At 42.7% G+C, this 27,893-nt stretch overlaps 1 protein-coding gene across 6 annotated transcripts in view; it reads left to right on the top strand.

The window, feature by feature from the left end:
- Window positions 1-27,893, top strand: part of KCTD1 (potassium channel tetramerization domain containing 1) — a 104,615-nt gene that overhangs the window by 61,796 nt on the left and 14,926 nt on the right. For 5 of the 6 annotated variants that reach the window (XM_069779219.1, XM_069779216.1, XM_069779214.1 and 2 more), the window contains exon 2: window positions 6,342-6,520. In XM_069779219.1, the coding sequence (XP_069635320.1) occupies window positions 6,357-6,520 (164 nt within the window). In that variant the 5' untranslated portion in view covers window positions 6,342-6,356. Of the gene's footprint in view, window positions 1-5,583; window positions 5,881-6,341; window positions 6,521-27,893 lie in introns of those variants that run through there. The other variant, XM_069779215.1, reaches the window with a different exon arrangement.

Genomic DNA, 27,893 nt, shown 5'->3' with positions numbered 1-27,893 from the left:
ACAACCTAACATGGTTCCTGGCACCTCCAGGAAAGGGTTTCAGCCAAGGTTTTGTTTCATGATAGCCTATACCTTACACCCTGGCTATGATGGACCCCTCTGGATACATCTGTCCCCTCTCTCAGGCAGCCTCATGGCATCCACCTTTCTAAAACGTATTGCTGCATGTATTTCTGCAAATAATACTGAGTGCTGCAAGCAGGGCACGTGTGGTGGGAGGAGTGAGCAGCTGCTTGGAATAGTATAGTAGTAGGTCTGCTACGCTTGGGTGCCTCAGCATCTCAAGAAAACCTTCCTACTTCTCAAGCTCTCCATTATATTTATCTTGCATAGAACAATTTGACCTTCTGTCATATGTTGACAGACATTCAGGATTTAAAATGAGGCTTTTCCTCCAGAGGTCTAAAATAATAATTCTAGTACTACTGCTGAGTCTCAGGGGACCTGGTATCTCAGCTTACTGTGGTACTGACTTGCAGCTGATGATAGTGTTTCGGGCCTGTTTCTCATGTGGCACTCAAACACAACTGTTTTGGAGTTGTGCTTTATAAACATAATTCGTCATGTTTGGAGTCAGCAATCCTAAAGCTCGCAGCTGTGAGGAAAAGAGCAGTTGGATTATATTGATGAAAGGCAAAACAGGACAGTGCAATCAGCATATTTTCGCTGGGGAAAATAATATGCTATTTCTTTGTTTTGCAGACCCAGTGGCACCAGTACAGCCCAACCATGTCCTCAGAAAGTTACCAGCTATCGGTTGAAGGGTGAAGAAGCAGAAGAAACGGTATGGATGTGCTCACGTGTAAAGACTTTTTGCCAAAGATCTGGGCAACTTCTTTGTGCTTCTGGGCTCTTCAGAGTGAAGGTGAAGAGAAGGCACCGCAAGGCACGCACACCTTAAGAGACCAAAATGCAGCTTGCACGCTCCGTGTCGTGCACATGGTTGTCTTTGACCACCTTGCAGGGCTCTGTCTGAGGGGCCGGCACAACCTGGTGTCATCTGTGGATGTAGCATACCATGGCCATAGCCAGAGAATTCGGTGTGAGGACATCGCTGGCCCATAGAGGTGCCCAGGGTGGGATTTTCCCCTTCCAGCAGGACAAGCACCTGGGCTTCCTGGACACGTAGCTCTGTATCTCTGCCTGCTTGCTACACCTTCCAGAAGTGCTGTTTGTACTGTACTGATATTGTTTATGTTGAATAAATGCTTTCTCCAGCCTCTTTGTTGTGGTGACTGTTTTTGCTGAATTGAAAAAAAGGGGGGGGTACTTGTTTAAGCATTGTGGTGAGACATGATTTTTTTTTTTTAAATCTTTAATGAAATGTTTGTTTTGAAAAAGTGCATCCTCAAAACGGGAACGCTTGTGCAGGAGCCGAATCTGAGAGTAGTCCTAATGTTCCTGGTTTGGATGAGGGACTTGAACTGGGCTTTCCTGCATCCCACAACCACCCCTAAGCATCAGCCTGCTGTTTATTTCGGAGTCAGGTGCATAGCTGTCGATGACACTTGAGTGATTTCTGCTTTGGACTGAAGGAAAAGGGATTTGTCTCCAACTTCTGAAGTTTTTTCACTGTTTGGATTCATTCCCATAAAGTGAACAAACTTCAGAGGAGACTTTTCTGCTGGAGGTGGCTGATGTGGGTGTGCTAACTGCTGTTGCCAGCTGTTCCTGGGCACCAAGCTTTTGTGAGGAGAAACATCTCTCTCATGGCTTTCTGTTGTGGAAAAAAAAAGATAATGAATACAGACAGATTTGATGCTTTAGAATAAACTACTGCATGATTATTGTTTCTAATGTCTAGACGAGGTAAGACAAGCTTGTCCTCACCTCTCCCCAGAAAAATCCAGGAGAGTTTGAAATATGTAACTTTGAGTTTCTCAGCAGAAATAATTGCTTGGGCTGTGACAGGGAGCATCTGATAATTTTAGAATTTGATACAAAGGCTAGAGCTACAGTATATTGAATAGCATATATACATATACACTCCTGCTTGAGCTGGGCTGGCTCACAGGGAAGATGTTGGCTATAATAACCCCAGCCAGCACTGTCTTGACCTGCAACCCAAAATGATCCCCACTGTCCAGTGAGTCAAGTAGATGTTTTGTACTTGAATGTCAGTCCTCCTGTGAGTGAGCTCGGGTTGTCTTGTAGTGACATGGTTTTTGTTGAGGTTTCTGGCTTAAGGAGGGAACTGGAATGACTTTACTCAAGACCACAGAGTGTAAATAACACTTCTGAAACCACTGCTAATCATAGCAGTCTAAAGTGAGTGAATATTTTGAGGGGAGGAGAAAGCCTCCTGTCTCTGATTTTTGTACACTTAGCACATTGTACTAACTTGCTTTCTTCAGATATCGCTTACTTTTTCCACTTGCTACCAGAAGACTGACGTGGTTCCTATGTTGTTGCTCTTTGGTAGACCAGTTGCATGGCTGTGCATCTCAGCCCTACAGCTACTGTGTTTTCTCAACGCAGATGTAAAGGCTTATTCTTTAACAATATTCTCAAATGGAGCTGGGGAGAAGGTAGTATAGAAGAAAAAGGCAGGGAGGAAAAGAGATCTGAAAGCCCTCCTCCATGATCCTTAATCCCCTTTGGTAGAAAGACTTCCAAATCATAAGGATTTTTGTAAATCCCAGGGAGGAGTTCAGGCAGGGCTGCTTTTGCTTCTGTTGAGCCTAGGGGAGGGCTTGCCTAGAGCAGAAAATGAGAAGCAGGTTCAGATATACTCAAAAGACCTGGGCCTACGAACTGCTCATTGTTGAAAGACTCCTTCCAGATATCAGCAAGAAAGCGGAGGAGCCCCAAACTGGTGTAATAGAGCAGTGGTTTTGTGTGCTGAACCAAAACTGAAAAGTTTTGTACAACCTAAATGCCTTTAACCTGCCTAGCGCACAGATTTTAGCACTTTTGAGTACATAGTTTCAGTAGTAAATTCATTCTGATTGGAAATCAGAACTCATTTTTTTGAAAAGTTGTTGGGGGGGGGGAAATCTTTGAGTACTAATAATGATAAATGTTTTACGAGGTATTTGAAGTATTTTGGTCCACAGGAGCTGTTGTAAAACCTGGGATTTCCTGTTCTTATTTACTTTGTGTAGGGTAAATATTAAAATGTTTGAAAAGAAAAGGTGCCAAGTGAAAAACGGACTGTTGACAGATCAGGAAGGTCGCTGCCCATCCAGCCTGCGCAGGCACTAGCTGTGCTGCATGTCCCACTCGTGAATAAAGTTGGTGCGGATCCTGAGGTAGATGAGAACCTCTGTGATCTCCTGTGTGGGAACAGCCATGGCTGAGCTATAAACCCTTCCTGGGTGCAAGTCTCACCTGCCTGACACCAAGCACACCAAAGAAGGCTTCTGAAGAGCTTTTTGGTCCTTTTTTGTCATCAGCTGTTCTAGATAGCTTGCTGGATCCCATTAAGTTTAGTTTCTATGACTCCCTTCTCTCCTCTTGTAATTGTTTCGAAGGAATTATATTTGTAATCACTTTAGGTAGTAGAAGCTTAATTTACCAGCAGTGCCTTGTTCTAACCACTTTTTACCTAAGCTTGTTCACTTCCATGTTTGCAATAATCGAACGCGAGCCATGTATTTCTTCAGAGAGACTCTTTATCCCTGTGTTATCCTTTGCATAGCTGAACCAATACAGTGATTTAACTAATGCAGTTGTTTAACTCTGATGTGTTTAATGTCAGAGTGGTCTTAGTGCCGTACCCATTTGATGGTGATGTTCTGTGCTGTGGCTGTGCTAGTGGGTTCTGCCACATAAAAGAAACTTCTTTTAAGCACTTGGTTCTCTGAATCCCATTTCTGCTTTAATTTCTCTGGGGCAACTGCAGTAGAAATACCATTGCCTAATTTCAAAGTGGTCTCCAAAACAGTAGTGAACTGGTTTTATCCAGGGAAATGTGCTTCGTGAGCTAAGGCTGGAGCAAAGTTAGCATTATTGTATTTAATACCTAAACATTGAGCAGATGGGCGTTGTTTCTCGAGGCACAATAAATGCAGGTAACTTGAAGGGGAAGTGCTGAAAAGGAGGAGGGTGAAATAAGATAGCAAAAGGTTTTATTATAAAGCGTTTTTATTTTGGGGGAATTCTAGTAGGTAGACTGTGTAAATGGCAGCTTGGTTACATCTCATTTTTGGAAACTGGTTTCCTTTGACCTATCTCCCATCCTGGCAGTGATGTTTATGCTACACATTCTTCTACCATTCCACACAGCCGGCACTATCGCAGCTATGCTGAATAAGGTCCCAGCCTAACTACAATATTAACCCTGCAAATCTGTTCATTTTCTCCCGAGCAGCCCCAGGCAGGGTATACAGGAGAATGTGTCCAATTGAAAAACTATTACAGACTCGGTGGTGCTGCAGTGTGCTAAATTGCAACAGGGCTGTGTCTTTCTGCCAGAGAGGATCCTGCTAAGGGAGGTTGTGGTGTCTTCCTCATACAAGTTACAGAATTTGTTTTTCGTTTTAGTCTCAGCCTTTGTTGATGGTTTTATTTTATTTTTTTTCAAACTGTTTGTCTGCTTTTAAGCACTGAAATGTGTTCCCTTCCTCACACCTGCTGCTTTCCTCTTGCTAATCATCCAATGTGTGCTTTTTTTTTTTTGCCCCCAGTTTGTATCACTCCTTGCCTTCTTACTTTCACCTTTCCAGTTGTTTTTAATTTTTTCTTCATTATTTTGCTAAATATCATACTGCAGATCAGTAGCATCTTGGGTGGTGGTTGTACCACATAGCATTTATAGCAGACATTAGTTTTGCATAGCGTGTGTACCTTATTTTGTCTGGACTTGTCTTCATTATGCTGCAGGCGCCTCCTCAAGCAATCGTAGTGATTAAGCATGGTATTTCTGCAGATTTATATTAACTTCTGCTTATAAAGAAACAGAAGAAACCCAACCCTCCCCCCCAACACCCAAACTAGATGTTTTTCTTCATCCCCTTCATTTTTATCAGTATTTGACCTAAGCTTGCTTTTGCGTATGAAAGAAAATTAGCTAAGTACCTTGTGGTTTATAGGTGCCTTTTGTTACATATTACTTGGATTTATTGTGCAACATTGGCCTGTAAATCATTTCAGTTAGACATTTACCTGGCTCATGTTGCCTTTATGGTTTGAGTCTGTTAACAGCCATGAAAAATGGAGAAATGATGTTGGCGGCAGACTTTGCTAGTCCAAATACCCCGTAACTCTCTCTCACGGCCGTGCTCCGCTTCTGCGAGGTTTGCTGCCCGGCTCTGCGGAGATGTTTACAGCTGAAAGACGTGTCGAAAGAACAAAGAGAGTTTTGTGATGAAGTGTATCTGACTTCTCGCTGCTTTGCTTACCTTTTAAATGTAAAACTAAGTAATTTGCAAGGGCTTTTAGTTCTCAGGGCATCCCTATAAGATTCCACCCTGTATGGAGCTTTCCTTCAGTCAAAAGCGGGGTTGTCTCAAAACCGCTCTCGAATGCATTTCTATTTTAATCCCCAACTTTGAATGCAGCCTGCCTTACTGGCTCCAGCAAATCGCCCTGCCCTGCCCCACCCGCCGCGCGCGCAGGCTGTGTCTGCTCTTTGCTGGCGTTACATCTCTTCCTTTGTGACTAAAAGTTGGTTTCATCAGCAAAGCATCGCTCCCGCTCCGCTGTCGGAGCTCGCCTGCCTCGGGAAGTCGCTCAGACCTGCAGCCTATGCGGGGCACGCGGGGGCATCTGTCGCCATACGTATAACTTTTAAATGGAAAATGTCTTTCTCAAAGGCTGTCGATGTCCAGTGGTCTGCAGTCCATGAGCAGTTGACTAGTCCAGGTGTTTCTGCTTCTGTTTCCGTGCTATGTGAATTGGGAATTCGAGAGAAGAGTGTGCAGGATGGAGGAGTTGAGGGTTTGTATTTCTGTTCTGACTGTACGGCAGCGACGGCGGGCTTGGGAAGGAACAGAAAGTCTACCTGGGGTCATCTTAATTAAGGAAAATAGTAATTGTTCTGGGTCTTTTTGTCTGCAGCTCTTTCTGTCAGAGCCTTTGTCACCTCTTAAATACGAGAATGACTTTTTTTTTGGTATGGATTGTCTGTCACGAGCAGTGTTCAGGAAGAACTTGTTTTATTGAACGTGATTTCTACTTTGTGGGGTTTATCACTGATTTTGCCCCACTTTACATATTTTAAACTTAGCCAGTTAAGACTCTTGGAGCTGGGTTGATTTTAAAAACTGCCAAATATTTGTCTGTGCTTTAATAAGATAAAAATCATAAGGTGAGACTATGAGACAATGCTGTTGACTCGAGACTGTGGGTTTCTGTGAGGTGTTTGAGGAGATCATTAACCCAGGTCTATCTCTTCACAGGACAGTCGGCCCAATATGTCAAGACCTCTGATCACTAGATCCCCTGCATCTCCATTGAACAATCAAGGCATCCCCACTCCAGCACAGCTCACAAAATCCAACGCACCAGTTCACATTGATGTGGGTGGGCACATGTATACCAGCAGCTTGGCCACGCTTACAAAATATCCTGATTCCAGGTAACTTTAAAAAGCTTGTTCTGCATGTCTTTGGCAACTCCTTTTCTTCCATTTCATGCTTGGACGTCCTGGGGCTGTCTTAGAATGATAAATTTAGTTCCTTTTGTTTCAAAATTAAATTAGGTTTCTTTGTTCGTAGGAGGTTAGAGACTGACTTTTCTTTCCCCGTTCCACTGTTTCAGACAAATGGCATTTCTGCAAATCCCGATGCGTATGTACTGAAACGAAGTCAATGGTAAAGAGCACTTACTTTCTACCACCTAGAATTCTGGTTTTATGCCAGGGCACCCGTTCTGTGGTTTATTACATTCAAAAACTGTAGCGATACTGCATTTAAGTCCAAAGGTGGGGGTGTTTGGTTATTTGTTTTGTTTCTTTTGGAGCAGTAACCACTCTCCTGTACTATCAACATGTAATCTTGAATGTGTCACTTGAGGTAAAGGCAAGGTTGAATGTAACAAAATATAGGACAGCATTAACTGAATACTCTTTATAGAGTCTTAGGACTTTTCAAATAATTAGACTCTTAACTCTCACGTACCTTCTGAATGAAACATTTGTGACTCTGGTAGCTTACTGGTATTAAGCAGTTGGAAAACTTCCGCATGCATGAGCAAGTGGTGTATGTAGAGTAGATGAAATAAGAGTGCATCTTTAAGAAAACAACAGTGCATTGAACATAGTGTGTGTAGATATTACGTGGTGGTGATGGCAGATAAACACTGTAGTGATATTGTAATTCTAACAGTTGGGTGTCAGTTAGCAGGTGTTGATTGTGTCTACGGTATTAGTCTATACCTTGCCCTTCGCTGCCTGATCCTGCTCTAAAAGGAAGGCGGTGTTACCTTCGTGGTCTTTCCATGCGGGGGGGAGTTTCTGAGTTTCTTGATCCCACCACTCTGACCCGCCTCTCCAAAGGGTACAAGACACACTTCATGGGATGTGATTTTGTTCTAAGCATGGGTTTCACTGGGACTACTGCCTCTGCAGCATTGCCTACGTGATTTTAGGTGGGTGCTTCTGACACTAGCAGCTGACAAGGGCTAGAGGAAGAGAACAGTAAATAAAGGCATATGAAAAAGAAACAGCTGGGCACATGGCCTTTCTTACAACAACCTCCTCAAGGAAGGGCAGTCAGAGGGAAGTAACAGAAGCCGTGCCAAAGCACAGGCCTGCCAGGAGAGATTGAAGAAATGTCTGGAAAAACTTGAACTGTTCTTCAAAAAACAAATCTATAGTTTTGGGGAACTTTTTTAGGACCTGCTTGTGTTCAGCTACTAGGAGTTGTGATTAGTTAACGTTTTTTTCAGTAGCTGGAGTAGTGATGGTGTCTGAAACTGGTGTGTGTGCAGTATGAGAGGCTGCTGCTATTAATATATGCAGCTTCTGTTTCCATGCCAAATTTACCTGGACAGCATATTAGTTTAAGTGAAGAAACACTAAAATGTCTTTCATAAGTGTGTATGGTGGCAGTGGAATTTAAGCTTAATGTATTCTGTGTTCAATTGAGCCATTGTAGCACTTGAAAGTGGAAGCTATGCCTGTAGTATCAAAGCCTGTTTAATAAATTAAACATTTTAAAGCTCTTCAAACATAATTGAAAGAAAACCCAAACTCTGAGTTATAGTCATTCTGTTTCAAGTCGTTCTGACATGCGTTTGTGTTTCAGTTCTTACAATGTCTTTTGAACCCCTTGATGAGTGAATATTTCTAGCCTAGCTGTTAGAACCTGGAATTCCCAGCCACTTCCAAAACCTGAGATATTTTTTTTTTTAACATTAACAGCTTCAAAAGAGCAGTTATTAAACTCGTTTGGATGTCAAGACAATGACATGAAGCAATAAGCTGGCAATCACAATATAGTCGTTTGGGTTTTGTCTGTGAATTTTTACCTTAACCTTTTTTTTCCAATGGGGGGGGGGGTGTGTATGTGTGTGTATATATATATATATATATGGTGGGTGCTGGGTACAAATTATCTTGTAATATTTGGACCTTAATACAAATTGTTCCTTGGAGCCTGATCTGGTCAGTCTATATCTGCAGACTAACTTTGTTAGTCAATCCAAGGTTTTGGTCAACATTTCTTGTATGTTTTCTTTTTCTGCCAATATCACATATGTGAATGAGATCAAAACTAAGGCAGGGTCTTACAGATATCCTTGGGCCAGCTGAAGCCTCCTGAGTCTCACTGTCATATGAAGTATTGTCTATGAAAAATAAGGTCTTGATTATCTTGCCTGAAAGAGCACTGCTCCAGGGATGAGTCAAGGCATAGGTTGCAGGCTCCAGCATCTAACAGGTTGAGACATGAAAGTCTTTAGGCTTCTGACTCGTATTACATGTAGTCTAAGGGCCAGAAGCCTAAAATGAACCTTTCATCTGTGGGCCAGGTACCAGAGTCATCTTTCTTTGTGAGATTGAAAGGGTGATATCCAAACCAGCAGCTTTGGAGTCACTGTGACTTGCTGGTGTGAAGGAGGGCTATCCTGATAGAGCAGTCTCTGCTTTGGAGCAAGTGTACTCTTCCTTCTCCTTTTGGGTTCAATAGCATCTCATCTCGTGCCTCTCTATTTTCTCTTTCCTGGACAGTAGAGTAGGAAGTGGAAAGAGTACTTTAAAAAATGGTTCCTTGAATGATATCAGGTAAAGACTTGTAGCTCACAGGGTTCATTTTCCATAATTCTTTTGTTAGATCCCCCAACCTGGTTTGTGCCTTGATATGTAAAATGCCTACTGATGGGTATCCATTCATTCCTCCAAAGAAACCCAGATGTGACTATAAAAGCATCTTGGTACTGATGCTGGGTCCCTGCCCTTTGTTATGGAAAGACCACTGAGGGCTTCTCTCAAATGCTCTTGTGATTGAAGAACCCAAGGAATCAGAGCCTATCTGTGTTCTGGCCAAAGGCTGACACAGTGAAGCAATCCAACAGACAAGCAGCTTATCTAATAGATGGTTTGAATTGAGTAATCCTAGAATTTTAAATTCTGAAGCTGAAATAATGCCAAACTGCAACCCCCTCCCCCAAATTCATTTAAAAATCCAGTAGCATAGAATTCAAAGGAGCCCAGTTATATTCCAGACCAGGCAGAACCCACTGTTTTCACAAGGAAGACCCCATATGATTATTTTATCTCATCAACAGGCTTCAGGTTCTCCCAAGACACCAGTGAGACCATGCCTCAGACATGATCTCATGCAGCTGAATAATACAGTTTGCCAGACTTAAGCTTCAAGAGGCAATTTGAATCACTATACCTACCAAGAAGACCTAATGTAAGGTCAGTCTGCTGAAAGAAATAGTAATTTTCTTTAAATGCCTGAGGAGGGGGCAGGTGTCCTTTTGTGCAGCTCTCTCCACCAAGACTGTAGACCTTGATGCATTCACCCATACACAGAATGTTCCTCTTGTTTCTCAGTTGTCGACTGATAGTTTTTCCTATGTCCATGTGAATCGACCAAACAAACTGTTTCTATTCTGCGAGGAGTTTTGTTGTTTTGGAATTTGTTCTGGTTTGAACTAGATCATGCCCTCCTCTTCTCAATGTCCTTCAGTTTACTTTAAGTTACCAGATCTGCAGGATGATACCTGGCAACACAAAGTTATCTATTAAATATTTGGGTGCACTAATTTTTTTTTATTATTTTGTTTTTGCAAATGAAGATTTTTTTAAAAAATAGGTCAGCTTTTCACCACCCAGAAAAAGCCTCCATTTTTTTATTCCAGGGAAGATGGATACAAGATGAGGATCTGCTAAAGGAGCCTTTCTCCCCTGAGAGCTGAGGCACATGCGTGCTGTCCCATTGTTCCTGATGGTCACCAGAGAAAATGTGGAAAATGGGTTGAGGTTTTAGGATTTATGATTGTAAGCAGAGGAAGCACAGGCCTGTTAGTTCTGACATTTGAACCTGAGCAGCCTACTCTCCTTCTTTCAGTGCATTATCATCTTGCAGTAGGATCGAACCCTTTGCTTGGAGTCAGCATTCCTACATCTCTCAGCCTTAACGCTGTCTGTATGGTATCTACCAAAAGTTATTGTGCACCAGGCTAAGACAACCTCAACTGATTATCAGAACTGAATGGGAAGATGTTTAACTTTGATCATATGAGCATCAGTTGTCTGATATCTCTGATATCAGCAATATCAGCAGTGTTGTCTATCTCATGGGTTCAAAGCACCTAGGCTTTTAATTAGTTCTGTCCAAGTCATCTGGTGCAGGTATTTGCATAACATGATGGCATTGGATTGCCACATCCTGTATTCCCACCATAGAATGGGAAGATTTCATTAAAAACCTTGTATATATTTCTTTGTAGAACCTTTTGGGGTATCTGTTTGCATTGCTACATCTCCTATCTTGAGTTACTCCCTGCATATGAAGGTGGATTCTTCTTATATGGTATTTCACAATACTTCCAAATTTCTGCCCAGGGCTGTTTCAGGTTTTCATATGAACCAATCCATTCGTGTCCCAGTTTTCTTGCCCAATCTTCACTCTCAGCCCTCAGGGAAATTAAATTTCACACACTTGGATCCACTTAGGACACTGGCATTTTTTTGGTTGCTAAGGTTTTATTTTGCATCAAGAGCACAGAATTACTTAGGACAATGCCCAGACTGTCCTTGGCTGCCTTTGACAGTTTGCAAGAAAGCCTTGGTGGACCTCCAAGGACATGCCACGAATTAGGCAGGTTAGCACTGTTTACCTGTTTCAGAGCTTTGGCGGTTTCTGTTGTCTGTAGACTGTGCCCCGTTCCAAAATAAGACACCAGCGTGGCCCTTAGTTCAAACTTCTGCAGGTTGCAACACCATGCTAGAGACTTCTGGTTCAGTAGGAGGTCTGTTGGAGGGGGGGAGGTCTGCGCTTTGCATAGGACGCACTCCCTCTGTAATGTCTCCACAAGAGCAGCCCCATCACACGTTTCCTACTCACCTTAGATAGTACCTCTCAACCTGCTGCCATGTGATGCTAATTGTTTAAAGAGATAAATGCAAAGCTTTCTAACTAATAAGCATTTGGGGATTTTTTTAAGCAAATACTAGCAGAACAGGTGTTAGTATATCTTTATTTCTACTCTCCTTTTTTGAATTCATCTTCCTGAAGGGCACACCTGTATCTGTGGAGGTATTTGGTGATCTTTCTAGAGTAGCAACATTAAAGCCCCATGAGCTGGTGGTTCTTAAATAGCCATGACGCTGTAGTAGCTAAAGACTACAACAGGCTTGAACTTTTGAGAACAAACATTGTGTTGCAAATTGTAAAGAGCAAGCTTCTGTGAGAGTTTCCAATATTGCTATATGCTAGCTCAGCCAGCTGTGTTAGTGTGAGTGGTCCAGTTTTTTAGTATTTTGTAACATTCCTGGCAGGGGGGAATAGGCAGAAGTTGGCAAAGGCTCAATTTAATCTTTATTACCTATCCTGGCTTGCTCATCTAGTTATTCACCTTTTATATTTCATCATTGGATTGCTGCATGGTCTTGTGGCAAGGGGAAGGGAGGGCTTGGGATAGGGAAATACATTGACTCTCTCACTGACCCATTCTGTGACCCAAGATAAGTGATTTAACTTTGAGCTTTTGTTGCTTCCTACCAAGGTTAACAAAAAAGCAATTTGTAAAATGCTTTGGGATGATGATTGAAAGTGTAAAAGATTACTATCTCTAAGCATAAATATTTATAGATGCCAGTAACTGAGATAAACAGTTGATGATGTTAGTATCATCAGTAGCATGTATTAGTGAAAAATGAAATGTTGATTCACAAGGACCAGACTCTCAGTACAGTTACACAGTACAGTTGTTCTGGTTGGTGTAACCCCATATACAAACTTGGGGGGGGGGAAATAGAAGCAGAAGTGTGAATTATAGTGTACTTTATGCCTATTTCAAGAAATTGAGAAAATTTACACAACTAATACTGTAAGGAGAAATCTTTTGTAACACACATCTGTCAGTAAAGAGCTCAGAGGGGTATTTTCTGGTCCTGGCTGAACCAAGATTAATTGTATCTCTAGATGTGTATATTGAACTCAGGGTATATATTGACCTCATTTTGCCTCAGTTAATGATCACCACAGGTCAGTCATCACTGTCGCCTCAACAGAAGTGAGTATTTTCTGAATTTTAGTCCTGTAATATGTCTAACTTGCAAGGTCAGCAAGTCGTTGCTGTTGCTGGTGGCTGGTGACTAGGTGGAAGAAATAGCATGATCAGATTAGCAGGTTCTCACATTCTGTGGTCAGTAGTAACTGGTGGCAAGTCATCACTGAAAGGGGCCATGGAGTTGATGTCTACCTGTTCTAAGTGTCAGTAAAAGTGGTTTTGTGTGTTATTTATTTGGAGGATAAAAAGCAGTGTTTTCTACTTGTTCAATGCTTTTGCCCTCAAGTGTGTAAAATGACAGCAAAACCAAGATAGTGGATTGTTAGAGTACTCTTTGCACATACACAGACCCAGAGAAAGTAGATGTGCAGGCTTTATTGTGGGATTCATGCCATGCTTGTCTATGGCTGCATGGCTATGACAGTGTGGATGGAAATATTCAGGGGAATAAATTTCTACATTCAGGAGTGTTACAAAGCTAAAGGCTTCAGCTCTTTATTTCTGAGGCTAGTAGTCCTCTGAAGTAACAAACATTTTTCTTGAGGTGAAAGAAGAAAATCCATATCATCAGTATGGTTCATAGATCCCTTTCCCAGTAGGCTTGCATGAGGTTGTATGGGTTGGATCAACCTGTAAGTCTGGGAGAGGGAAGGTTGTCAATAACTAGTTGAAGGGTCTGCGCTCCGAGAAATACTTTCATTGCAAAGGCTGCTTGATACTAGCTCTGTGGGTGGAAATTTGTCAGTGAGGAACAGTTTGTTGTTGTAGTGTTTGCACTTTTCTACTCAGTAGCGTGGCTTCATAAACCAGGCTGAAGGCACCCAACCAGTATTTCTCATTCTGACTGACCAAGAAAATACTTGGGAATGAAAAAAAAAGAGTGCTGAGTCTATGGGTTTTGCTGATCTGATAAGAAAAAGCCCATCAGAAACTGAGGTGGCACTGAAGCATTCTGCTTATCGGTCATTCCTGATAGGGTCCAGGTTTGAACCATAATTCTGAGGTTCAGTTGCCTTTTGCTGTACTCAGTCCTTGCACTCAGGAACCTCTGTATGTTAGCACTAGGTTCTCATCCTGCTCCCACATGAGCTGTTTGTACTTCATTGGTCTTTCATAATTTGCAATGTAGTTGCTAAGCAAATTGGCATCTAGTACGTACGTAATTGCAGAAGTAAACATTTGGCTTCCAGTTTTACTGTCAACACCCGGCCACCTCTTGGGTGTGTTTGGAGCTTTAGGATATAGATTCCAATTTCTGTCTGTCTTCCTTCTGGTAATGATCAACCTTCTGGCTGGGTTTCATGTATACAAGTCTGTTTGCCATTTGGGGATGTATTTACAAAGGTTGCACAGGAAACAGTGAAAACTGCTTAGAACCCAATGGTTATCTGTACTCATTTTAATGCAAATAACACATAAATGCTGTGCTGGGCAGGGGAACATCACCAGTTCCTGTTACGTGGATGTGTCCTCTAACTTAACTGGTTTGCCGTTTATTCAAATGTGGTCATGTCATAACTGTCATTTGGCAAGCTTTATTTCTTCTTTGTCATTTGTTCTCAATTTTTCTTTCCCCTTAGTCTACAGCTCTCAGGATGTTGCTTTCTCTGACTTCTGCACCTTCAGTATCTTTTTTTTCTGTTCCCATTCTGCTCTGAGCATTGACCCTACTTCTATCATCTGAATTCCTTCATTGCTTTGTCTTAATTTCTTTTTCATCTACACTTTTTTGTCTCTGTTGGAAGGAGTCAGAGCTCACAGAGGTCACAAGTGATCTTCACCTGACCTGATCAAGGCACTCCGCTTGCTTGCTTGTCCCTTTGTCCCCACACATCCTTGGTTTTCTGGCTCCTGTTAATGGTGAGCTTTCTTTGAGTAGTTAAGCAGCCAGCATATTTTATAGATATCACAGACAATGCTTTCACACTTAGTGACATCAGTTGGAAGGATGCTCTGAGACTCATTGATCTCTTTCATTGAGTCTTTGAATCAGTAATAAAAAGAAACTATTTCCAACTCTAATGTGTACATTAGCTTATATCTGTAGGACTCCTCCAGCACAGTTGTCTCTACACCTCATTTGGACAATTTTCTAGGCACTTTCAAGGCACTTTCTGCCTGCTTCAGAGAACCAAGGGGTTCCTGCAACAGTTTGAAAGCATTTAAGCTGAGCTTGTAGCTACTTCTTGTGGCATGCTTTGTAGGGGCACACCTTTAGGAAAGCAGTGGTCTCACGGTGACCTTCCCACCCAGTCCTTGCACAGTGCGTAGACACTTGGGCTAGCTCAGATGCTCCAAGCAATATAACGCAGTGCTCCACCTGGACTCGTTTATCCTGCTTCCAGCTAACTCAGCTGTGCCGCGTCTGGTACCCAAGCTAATTACTGAAGACCTATCTTTTATATTTCTACACACCACTGCATTTTGCAGAACAGGCGCTCAGCGAAGGAGAGCAACATTGGCAATTCAGTTTCCGTGAATCAGAAACTCTGTGTTTGTGAAGGATTAAAAAAGGTGAAACGGAAGACTAGTAGAAAGATGCAGGGGTTTTGTTCCTAAGATGAGATGGTTGAGCAAAGCAGTGTTAAGTGCAATGGGGTATACTTCAGCAGTTCATCAATTTATAAAGGTAAAGATTAATACTACCTCTTAGACCCCAGTGGCATTTTCATGTTAACATGTGACATGCCTGTCAGTCAAATGGTAGACATAATTGTTCTTTAAGTGACCTATTAAAATACTATTCCTTTTAATTAAAAATTGTATTTGTGTTCTCACGCAGGCCAAATTTGAACAGTAAAAACTCTTTTCATATGAGACGCGTTGCAGGTAGAGAGCTGTCACAAGCTGTGTGACACATGTATGAAACAGGAGGAGTGATTGAAGTCCCAGTGCAGCAACATGTGGCTTGCCTTTGGCTCCCGCTGACACGGAGGGAGATGGAGGGATAAGCAGCATCTCCCAGGACCACACCCAAACCCTTTGCATTCCTTGCCTAAGAAATTGCTTGTAGTTACTTATTGTGGCATAGAAAGTTATAATACACAGCATTTGCCATAAGTGTGTCACTTCAGAGCAAATGATGGATTACGTCCTTCCACACCCCAAAAGTCTTCTTTGTGCTGTAATTAAAAAATAAATGTTGCAATGTTGAATTGGAAATATTTTCTGCCATACAATGAATTTGTTTTGTTAGGTTGCCTGGATGTAATTGCAACAATGTCAGTGTATTAAACCCTTGTCATGGGGTAATGGTTTCCTGCCGCTACACCAGTGCCAAGGACTGCTTTGCTTAGCAGCTCTACTGCTGTTTATCTGCATCAGCAATAGTGATTAGTTTGCTTCTGCAAAACTTTTTTTTCTTATTTTGTTCTGTGTATGCATACTATAAATTATAGTTCTGTGCAAATGCTAACCACAAATCCTAAACAGTAGGAAGCGGTGCCACGCCAGAGAGCAGCTCCGCTGGGAGCTGGTTTTCGGTTCGCCCAAACTTGTCGGCGATCCGAGGGGAAGAAGGCATTCCAAACTGTGAAGGTCTGCTGGGCCCCTTCTACCCATCTGAAAATTGATCCCTCTTAAACAGTTTAGAGGGCCCTCAGGGTCTTACAGCTTAGATAAAAAATGACAGCCCTTCCTGTCTTAGAGCAGCACAAGCAGTCAATACAAAAGAGAAAAATGATCTTTTAAGTGTATCCCATTGAATCCATTATCTTGAGGGCCCGTGCATGATGCTTCATCAAAACATCATCATCTGTGATACATGGGGGAGAGGGTGAGGTGGCGTTTGGGGGATTTCAGAGAAAATGCTGCAGTACTCTCAGTGCCACAGGATAGGCTAAATAAGGTACAAGCCAGAAAATGAGAGCTGCAGAAGAACTGATATGTTCGTCCTTATAACAAATTGAATTCATATTTTACATGTTTGAAACAAGCAAATCATTCGGGAAAAGTTTTGAATGTTTCTTTTGTAGGTATGAAAGCCCTGTTGGGCATCTTGCACAAAATTGCTTTGCTTTCGATCAGAATACAAACTTCCAGATTTTTTTTTCATTACAATGATAAAGAAAATAAAGGAGGAAAGAAAAATCAGTGTTTGTACCATCAATGCATTCTAGCCTTGTTTTAGGAGGTAGTGAAAGGGTTGGATTGCTCTATCATGAGCTGAATTGGTGTTGAATTTCTGGTTCCTGTGAGCAAGTGTCAGAACTGTTAGTTTTTAAACACTGAAGTTTTTTAAGTCTTTTGCATGCCTGTACTAATGATTCGTATGTTTTTCTTAGACTACTAGCACAAAAGGAAGATCTTTGATTTCTGGTGTTCTGAGTTTGCAGTATTTACTTAATGGCATAGTGGTGTTTTTTACCAGTTTACGTAGTTAGGAGCTGATCTTTTGCTGTCGGTGTTTCCTTACTGCAAATAATAAGGATGTTGCTCTTTGGCAGATTATATGCAATAAAACAGAGAAGAAATCAGATTTGTTTCCAATAACCAATAGTATCAATAATTCAGAAGTGCTATTGAAAAAATGTATTTTTGGAGGGCAAAGGGAGGAATGAAGAAGCAGTATTTTTGAATGCAACTGAGTTGTCAAATGCACATGCTTTGGGGTGTCCTCCATTTCCTCTAGTGAAAGGTCTGCTTAAATAAACTGAGCAGTAGGCAGTGCGTGTGTGCCTTTGCACAACAACATACACCCAGGTGCTTTATTGGCCAGGGTGATCCTAAAGGCAGAGCGCTGTCAACGTTCCTAATTGGTTATTACCCAATAACGCACACCCTCCAGTGTCTTGGGACTACAAAACACTTTTTACCTAGCCTTCCTACATGAATAATGAAGCACTTCAAATACTCATCCAATTATAGTCAGCCTCTCTCTTGACTAAGGGTTGCCAAATGCAATTGGACATACTTCTGACATAGAATTTCAGGCTATGTCTGTGTTGGAAGGGTTTAGTCATAATTCTTGACTTCTGGGGAGAGATTAGATAACACCATGATGGTAATTTCCCCAGCCTCAAAAGCTATTGTTTATTCACTTTTGCTATTAAATTCTAGTTTAGTAGCAGTATAATTTCAGAGTTTTAGAAAAATGGTGGTGGGGTTTTTTTTATTTTATACTTGGAGGCTGTCACATATGAAACTGCTCGTGTTCTCTTTGAAACAATAAAAAGATTTGCTTGTTCTCCAAGTGCCATGGATACAGCTGCATATGACTGAAGTCACCATCAAGCACATGAAAAGCAGACAGTTAGCATGTATACTTTTCAAACATGTAGACTGTATTTATTTTCCTCTTTCACTTTTTCCAAACATTTTGCTGTCCACATGATTGGTTCCTGATATGCCAGTGTCTGACTTTTAAATAGGTTTTTCTCATGTCTTGCTAATGTTCTCAAAAACAATGTCCTCATCCTCTGCAGAATATTAAGGTTTAATTTTACTTTGCTAGCTTTTCCTATGAATGAGCTCCCCTGAATGTTAATCTTCCCTCTGGCCTTCCAAAACCTGATGAAGGTGTTGTGCCATACCCCTGCTCATGGCAGTTTCCAGCCCCGCTGCAGTAACGCCGTAGGGAGTCACGCTGGATCCAGCACACTGCCACAGAGGAAAGCCCTGTGACAGCGTCCGCCTTTTTGGTGCAAAGGAGATACACGAGTAGGGAAGTGGTGGTAAATTCTAGGAAAGATGTAAGCTGGGGGAATGGTGGCAGGAAAGATGCCTCCCTGCTTGTATTTCCCCTGTGGAAGACCTAACTCATGGGAAAGGGAGAGGAGAAAAACTGCTGCTTTTCTGTAGCTAAAGTGTATTTGGAGGCTCCACTTTTTATCAGGCATTCTCATTTTCCCAGTTCCAATATTGCTGTCTCATAAAGCTGGGCCTTGGGCCATGCCTTTCATACTGGCCTTTTCTTCCTTAGTAGCTGACCCCGATAAACTCATCAGCAGAGCTACAATTGCGCTTTCCTGCTTCCGCTTTGGATTAATGGTGTAGCTCTCTGAAACTGAACGGATGCTGCTCTCTGGACTGCAGAGGTCTGGTTCGAGGTGAGCATTTAATTTCCTGCTTGGGAAGTAGAAATAAAAGCCCTAATCAGGTATGTTTCATGCTTCTCTCCTGGTAGGCTCAACAAAAGAAGGGGTGAAAAGGATGCTACTGGAAGTCACTGCTTGTCTGGTATCATTACAAGGCACAAAGCATTGGTTTGAAAATAGAAACAGCTGGTATGGCTGTGACTTTCAATTGCATTTAGCCTCCATGTGGGTCACTTTATTTCCTATTAAAATGGAAAGTAGCTACATCAGAGATGTGAGTCCTCCTTCCTTCTCTTTATTAATGAAGTCCTGAAAACATGACAAACATGAAGGGCCCTAGGAGTCATGAAGAACATATAATAGGCTTCTGTACCATGCAGAAAGCATAAAGCCGGTAGTGCAGTTCTCATTCAAAGAAGAAAAATTAGTCATGTTGTTCTCCAAACCTGTCCCTGAGCCTGCAGAAGCTCTGCCGGGGCATGCTGAGCTGTTCCCGATTGGGACAGCTTGGCTGCGGCTCCTCTGGGAGTGTTTTTTCCAAGGGCCCTTTCTGTTGCTATGAAGGACGGCAGGAAGGACTTCATCCCTTGGCCTCGCATGCCTGAATATTTTTCTTCTCAGTGTGCTTCCACTGGGTAAGGTAAGCGGTGATGAAAGTTTGATCAGCCAGAAATTGCATAGGCTTCAGACAGAACAAAATAAATGGGGTGAGGTCCCCAAAAAAAAAGTGTCAGTGAAATCTAGTCCTGATAAAGGTCAAGTTTGTTGTAGCACATTGCTTATTAACTGTACGTCTGAAATGAGGGCACATCCATCATAGCAGAGAGAGTTTATTTTCCTCGTCGCTGTCCTAATATTATTATGCCTTAGTAACAGGACACTTGTGGCAGCATGGAAGGGCGGTGAGGGAGCGGGGTGGGAGGGCGGGTAGCACAGGGGAGAGCCGGTCCCCCCCGGTACCAAGTGACTCCACACGGTTCAGCCAGCAGGAGTGCATTCCTGTTGGCTTTCCCTGCTTCGGAGGTTGAGGTGAAACTCCTTCTTTGTCTTGTCTAAGTGTCTGGTGATAATAAATAATAAGCCAGTGATGCACTCCCAAAATTAGATGTGGAATTTAATTTTGCCTGTGTTCACAGACTCTAAGGAGCAAACACGTCTTGTCTGACTCTGATCCTGCAAAGAAGCCTGAGCTGCCATCCACAGTCATACACTGGCTGTTTCTGTACCCCTCAGTATTGTTTAGCAGAGGATTTTCCAGCCCTTGAAGCACAGTGGAGAAATACCCCTTCGTTTTGACAGCCTTTTGTGAGGCCCAAGTCTTAGTCAACACTTCTCACTGATCCCTGCAGAGCCATCACTAACTGCCTTTGCACTACTGGCGTAGAACTGGCAGACTCCTTCCTTCCTTACCAGCAGTGTAAATCCCTGGGGCATATCCCTGCCAGAGGACTTCTAACATCAAAGCAGGCAGGTGGTGGCTGGTGGCAATTAGAGGCAGCAAAGATCACTTGTGTACTTGCACTGCTGCTGCCCACCACAGCCGCAGCTCTCCCTGGGTGGGCTGCTGGATGCGGGGATGGAGTGGGTCTTATGGGCACAGCTGATGAGCTTGGGGCAAGCATCTGACAGGGGCGGCTGCAAGCCAATCTCAGTCCTCTTGCTGCTTTTCTATTGACTGTATTGCTGCAGTATCAGTGGTAGTATCCCAGAGCCCAATCTGACCTCCAGTGCCTTCTCCCTCCTGTTAAAACCCATCATGAAGCTGGTGCTCAGCAGCTGGTTCTCTGCCTCCCGCTTTACAGCTGGGCACGCGAGTCCATTTTGCCTTCTGTGATTTTTTTTTTTTTTTGGTAGACATCTTGTGGTATACACTGGGGAAAGAAAAGTTGTGCAATAGTGAATGGCCAAGGACTGCACTGTGGGTTTCTATGACAGGACTGCTTGGTTAATGCAAATAAATACATATTTTTGTGCATGTGGTGGTTAGCAAGAGAATATAGTTTGGTGGTCTGGCTTCATGGTCAGAGTTGGTTGTTTTAAGACATTATCTTTCTCCAGACTCCTTCCTTTCATTGTGCTAATTGGCTTCTGCCTGCTTCTAAAGAAGTAGGGTTTTATGAAGGTAATGGAAAATAATCAGAATCATCCCATAGCCCCAAACTGTTTGTTACAACACTGGTGGCTTCTGGAGAGGCGCGGCTTTGAGGAAACAGCGCAGTTCTTGATTACCCCAATCATTTTCAGGCTTCCGCACCATTCGATAATGTGGTTCTGCAGATCTCCTGTAAAGATAGTAGAAAACAATTATATCTATGCCTTGTGGTGATGCAAGAAAAAAAAATCAGAAATCTACCAAAACACCTGGATTTCTGATAACTTAAAATTTTATTACATTCAGATACAGAACAAAAAGTATCGGTATTAAGCAGCTACACAAGTGGAGGGGGTAATGCAAGGTGGTTGTAACACGTTGTACTTTCAGCAAGCACAGAGAGGAGGAGAACTTTTTGAAACAGTTTTCTGTCCCTGAAAATGCCTGTATTGGAACTTGCATTAATCTAAAAAACCTGTAGTTTTGAAATTCAGGATTTTTCTCACTAACGCATCAGCTTTTTTCTTCTGGTTGGTAAGGGAGTCATAGCCTTTTGGCATACATACCTGCGTTGGTTGTCGATCAGGTTTTTTGCAGTATTAGTGCAAGCTGCAACTTAATCTACTGATACAAGAGTTGTGCAGTGGTACCAGTGTCTGGGGACAAGGACAGATGCGGTATGGAAAGACCTGTAGGCAATGGCTTCCCCCCTACACCCTTATTTTAATCCAAGTGTAGTTAAATTTGGTTGTGTCTTTTTAGAGAAAGGCTTCAAAGTTAAGTGAATGAAATAATGAAAACGTACAAACTCAACCAGTAGTCTGCTCTATGATCAACATCTTTCTGCTAGTTTAAAAGCAGTGCTCAGCTTGGTACGCAACTTCGTGTTTATTAGCAGCCTGGAATTGCCACAGGGAAATTTTGGCTGTTGGGTTGTGCTGGTTTCTACCAGGAAGATCACAACCGATGCAAGACATGTATCCTCACTACTGTAAATCCTCCAGACTGATGGAGTTATGCTTGCTTGCCTGTTTCTCCACAGATTGTTTCCCGCTTGTTTGCCTGCGTTCAGAATTTATGAGTTGCTACATGACAGAGCTGTCATAATTTTTCAGCTGCAGGATCTCCAGTGCAGCGGTGCACGAGGTGTACACGGAATGAGATCCAGTTGCGTGTAGGTGGGCTGGGCTGCTTGCCCTCCATAGGGGTCTGTGTCTGTCCGTTCGCTGCAGCTTGATCCTAGAGTCAGCTCGCTTCAACACCCTGCTAAAATACTCGAGGCTGACTGCCTGCATTCAGGAAATGGGGATCCTAACACACTTGCAGTATAATATGACTTCGGATGACACTCATCTGTATTTCCTCTGGTAAAGCTGCATCTCGGGAAGAAGCTAAGAACAGTCAGCTCCTCTGTGTGAGGGTAACCTGAGTTGCAGGATAAAATAGCACTCAAATTAAAAACGTTACAAAGTCCTACACATTTTAGGAGCCCTACAAACTATTGCTCACAATTTCATAGCATATAAATTTGTTATTTTTTATTTAATAAAGCCTGATTTTCTATTGAAATGAGTATCTAGGAAGAATAGCGTTAGACTTTGTTTAATATAAGGATTTCGGTACAGTTAGTTTCTGGTCATTTTGTGAGTGGGATGTGCTCACCTCAACACGGGCAGCTAGTGCCCGTGCACAGTTCCTGCCTGGACTCCTGTGGCTGCTCCAGGAGAGCACGAGTCTGCAGTAGTGTGCGTTCCTGTGCCATCCCTCAGCCCTTCGGGAGTCCCAGAGATGCCCTAGAGCATCTCAAGTGGTACCAGACACCTGTATTTAGGCAGCTGAATCACATCCTGGCTGTTGCGTATTAAAGGCACCATGATGTAACATTTAGTTTTGTCATGTGGTATTTTTGAGGATTTCACTGGCTGCAATTATAGTGTCTGTTTTCACATATGTGGATTTATTATTCCTTATGCCACTATTTGTGGGGATATATTGCTTCTGTGCTGTGTATCTCGGTTCTCTTCCTTTCTTCTCTCTCTACCTCCTCCACAGAAATACATCTGACATACTGTTAGGTTTGGTATGGCTGCAGGGGTGATTATACCATGACGGCATCTAATTTAATAAACAATAAAGCCGCTGGTTTGTGTATGTAAAGTTTGTCAATGGAAATAATGTTATCTGTGTGTTTTTTATCACCCCCACCACCAGCAGAATGTGCAGGTGTGGCTTTGGCATTTCTAACCTATGCATTAAGCACTACTTATTGCTCAGAGCCACTGTCTAAGCTGTTGTAGGTGGACTTTCCTGTCCTCTTAACTGATTAGTGCACAGGTTTTGTATGAACTGATTTGGTTAATGGTGTGATTTTCCTAGTTACTGAAATGCTTAAATCATTTCAACCTCTAGCATGGAAGCAGTTAAACATGTAAATGTATGGAAATGAGTTATACGGGTATAAACACGTCTCTGTAGGCACATGTGTGTGTCCACACTAGGAATCACAGCAATGTAATTGTAATGTATATAAGTTAGAGTTATTCAAAACAAGAGCAGTGTACAGACCTGTGTTTCTCATAGTAAATTCTGTGCTTGTAACACCCACATCTTCGTTGCCTCTGTTGTGTACGCTCTCATGCTATCTGGATTGCCTTTCTCAAAGAATTCATAATCTAGGACATTAGCCTGGAAGTACCATTTTCAGTCTAGGTGGAGGAATCTGTGAGCAGGTGAACTAAGTAGTAAAGCAAAACACAAATGTTTGAGAGAAGTATAATAAACGTGTTATTGTGTAGCTGGCCTTGCAGCTTCTCTCATTGCAAATAAAGTCAGCTTTATAGGAAAAGAACATTATTAGGGCAGCCAGGGCAACCTTAGTTTGTAATCTTCATGGTGTATGTGTACTAATACCATCTCCAATACATGATTGCCTGCTGCTGTGCACAGAGAAATGCGGTGCTTAATTACTAAACAGGTCATCAGCATCTCCTGTTCCTCCTCAGTTCAGCACGTGTCCTTGGGCTGTATTTTCTGTGTATTATTCAAGTCCTGTTCTGAAGAGTCAGTCTTGCATGCTTTCATTGCAGCATTCCTTAGTCTAGTACTTTCTTGCTTCACAAAAAAGTAAGGCAGGCATCCTTAGTGGTAGCATCGTGCAGGAAATCTGGCACATGCTTGGACAGAGTTCATTTCTCCAGGGCAGCCCCCATCTGCCTTGCCTGTGTTCCCTTCTTGCAAGCCCTTCCTCATCCATTAGACCTTCTCCTACTCCTCCAACAGATGAAGCAGGGGTCCCATGGGCAACTCTCTGCTACGCTGTACAACCCTGGCTTATCCCCAGCTTGCATGCTGAATTGAGGGTGCTGTGTACCCTCATTAAAGATCATTAAAGATTGAGTCTAAAGTGTTTTCATGGAGAGGGAGATTTGCAAATGAAAGTTGCAGGAGCATCTCTAATATCTGATATATCTTAACTTGTGGAGCTTGTGTTGACTACCTTCATAACGTTCTTTATATGTGTATTTTTTTTCCTTTGTCTATTCTTGTAGGGCTTTAAAAAAGCAGGCTGAACATCCTTTCCACCTTCCCTCGCAAATTTGTCTTGTGACAGTCAGAGCCCAAGTTCAGCAGCAGGGTTGAAACCTGTTAATCTGTTTTACAGGCTTCTGCTACACAGGCTACCAGTAGCAAATTGTTGTCCTCTTCGTGAACTGCACTTGAGAATGATGTTATGAACTTTGCAAGTGACTTGCATGGGTATTTATTGAGAGCAGAGGAGCGAGGATGTTTGGGAATACTTTATTCTGTTCTGGGCTCTGGAGGACAGTGTTTTCTGGGGCCACAGGCTCACCACAGTTAACAGCTAAAGGTTTTAGAAGCACATTCTCTCTCTGAATTTTATTCATTAATGAGAAGCTTTTACTTAGGCTTTAATGTGGAAGTGGCTGCTTTCTCTCTTGAGAAGCAGTCCCCGTAGGATCCCCTGTACAGCACGCAGAGGTTAGTTGTACAGTCTCTTGCCTTTATGGGCTGCAGTGCAGGAGGAGTTTGTGCAGCTCTTGCAAAGGGAAGGGCAAGTGTGTTCTTGTCCTGTCTATGGAAACGTGTTGTCCTTTCTCTTAGAGGAGGCAGCAGTTAACAAAACAACATAGACAGGATTTCTGGCCAAGTAGTCAGAGTTGTGAAGATCTTGGAAAGCTTGATTCATTATGGTTTCATTGCAATGATTGTCGCTTACAGCGGCACAGGCTCCAGGCATACAAAGTGTGATGCCTGGTTCCCAAAGTAACATCCTGGAAGGGGGCAGAGTTAGTGATATCATAGCAGTTCTTACATAGCATATACGTGCTTAACTGGGGTATCTGTTGGGTTTGGATGCAGAACTCATTTTGCTGCTACTTTTCTAAGGGATTTCATGGAGAATCTCCGAGTGTTTCCTAATTTCCAGTGATTTGTATGTGGAATTTTGATGCTGAGTCTTCTCAAGGGTACAGAGGAAATACTGAGAGCTAATAGTGGTTTGAATGAAATTCATGAAAGCTGAGGGGCAAACTTGATGTATGAAGGAATACATCAAAGGATTTCCCCCATTCTGAGAAGGTTTTTTTGTTGGTTGGTCAGGGTTTTTTTCAACATCCAGATTTTTGAAAGGGAAATGGCTCTGGCAGCTTTTTCTAAGTTGCTTTAACAGTGTTCTGTCTTTGTGGAATCTGCATTTACAGGTGTGTCGATAGGGATTTGAAGATGGGTATTGCTAACATGTCTTTTTTAAGAAACATTGACAATCTTAAAGGAGAGTGGATTTTTGCTTTTTATTTAAACATGATCCTGAGACACAAGTTCTACTTTTTTACATTGCTGCCTGTGAAGGGGTTCAGTGTTCTGAATATATAGATTATCATGGCCTTTAGGATGTTGTGCATCCACCAGTTTAGCTACTTTCTGGCTCTTGGTATTGAATGATAAACACTCTGGTTCTGCTCCTACCCTCCATTATCTGTACTCACAGCAAACCTGACCATCTTAAACATGATTAAAATATAATTCAAAAGTTATTAGCTAATTATGACGCAAAGTACTTCATTTGCCATTGCACCTAATAACTTAAAGGTACTCCTGATAACTTGGTAATAACCGTATCATAAGCAAAAGGACACGGTTGCTACTAACTTAATAGGCAGCTTCCCTCAAGATAAAACATAAATAACGTACCTCAATGAAATTGGATTCAAGCTTAGTAAAATTATCTTGGCAAGCAACGAGAATATTTGTTAATTTTTCTGTGAAATGTTATCATTGCCAAGAAAACTTGGTTACAAAAAACAGAGATGGAAAAAGTATTTGCATGAATAATTGATTTAACATTTCATTGGTTTAAATTATTTTAGGAAAAGTGGTTTTGATATGCTCTGGAAAACTAAAAAGTTTTTAAGGACTTATTTGCAAGATACCAAGCACTGGAGGAGATGTGGGGCTTAAAGGCTTGCAGTCTGCTCTTCTGTATATCCAGTGCCTGAGCGAGCCTGAAAAAAAAGAGCAAGGAGAGATGGTATTGTAAAGCAGAAAATACCGGTGGTCAAGCTGCGGCTATGGAGCAGCAGGCGTGCAGGTGAGATGTTGCACGTAGCTGCTCCTTGCCTGATGGCCTCACGAACGGCTGAAGCAAAATGCTTCTCGTGATGAGAGGGGACGGCGGCAGGTATCTGCAGCCTCCTCCCCTGCTCCCAGTCTCCTTACCTTGGCACGCGGGGTCGGTCAGTCAGAGAGCCAGCCAGCCAGTCGGAGAGGTGTCTCGGGGTCCTCGAGGGAGAGAGGGGCTGCGGTACCGCTCTGTAGATGGTGGTTTGGCTGAAGGAACAGCCTATTTGGGGATGCAAGACTTAAGCTCTCTGGAGACGGGTCTGTATGGTAGCAAAAGGGCTTGAGGGAGCGCTTGGTCTTATCTCTTCCTCCTTACATTTAATTGAAGGTTTCGTGTCCATGAGTCTCAGGAATTCCTTGGCACAGACAGTTCCTGTGAGGGTCAGGGATAGACGCGATGTCTTGGGAAGTGTCAGCAACTTCGGTGTCTGCCAGATGGAGGAACCTCACTTTGTCAACAGTGATGGGGATTGTGAGGATGAGGATCCTGGTTTGGGGTGGGGGAACAGCTGGAGAGCAGAGGACAGACCCATCTCAGCCACATGTGAAGCGTGTAACGCAACCTAGAGGTTCAGGAGGTTTGGCTGCCACGGTATTAGAATTGCTTTTAAAACACTTACCTGCCCAGCCTTGTGTGAAAAGGTGCAGATTTGGGCTGCAGCCTATTCCTCTTATCTGTCTGTATCTCTTTGGTATACCAGAGCAGAGGCAGAAGGTATACGGTAAACAGAAACTCCCTGGCCCATCATCCGCAGTCTGGGCATCACGCTCTCCTGGCCTCACCCTTGCTGCCTGCCGTTGTGCGATGTGGGAGATGGTTTCCATCTGCCCACATATATAGCTCTCTGGCCGTGAGTCACCAGCTCTTGACATCCCATCCCAACTATTTATTCCTTTCTTTTCTAAAATGTCAGCATTTCTACAAGAGCCATTTGGGTCCGGGTGGATGATGGTCCTGAGTTTGGGAGTGGGGGTTGAACGTGCTGGGAGAAGGCTGTGACAGAGCCTGTGTTTTTTTGGCCTACTTCTGTTGGACATTCGGGCACCCTGCACCCACCATAAGGCTGTCAACCAGTGTGTTATGTACATCGGGGGAGTTGCTGTATTAGCTCTGTTTTGTAGTGTAATTACTACTTCTGGTGTGAATCTCCTAGGTAGGTAGATCACCTGTTTAGCGGGAAAAATACAGGTTTTATTTTTCTTGGAAAAATTTCCTTTTCAGGTAAACAGAGATTAGGGTGTTGCTACTAACTTCTGGAGCCTTAGCCATCCATTTTTTAATTCACCCCAATGTTTCCTGTGACCCACATACCCTCTTTTGTTCACCTGTCATTTAGTTACACGTCTCATCACCTCCATGCTCATCTGCAGCGTAGAAAGCCGGAGTTCACTCTAGTATAAGTAGCATTCCTGCAACATGACTACACAGTGCACTACACGGTGTTGTGCAATTTATTCTTTTCCAGTTAATGTGTCAGTTTGTCCATGTGGGTTAGATC

The sequence above is a fragment of the Haliaeetus albicilla genome, chromosome 3, assembly GCF_947461875.1.
Source record: "Haliaeetus albicilla chromosome 3, bHalAlb1.1, whole genome shotgun sequence".
NCBI lineage: Eukaryota > Metazoa > Chordata > Aves > Accipitriformes > Accipitridae > Haliaeetus > Haliaeetus albicilla.
Note: the sequence above shows the minus strand (reverse complement) of the source record. Positions and strands in the feature narration are given on the sequence as shown.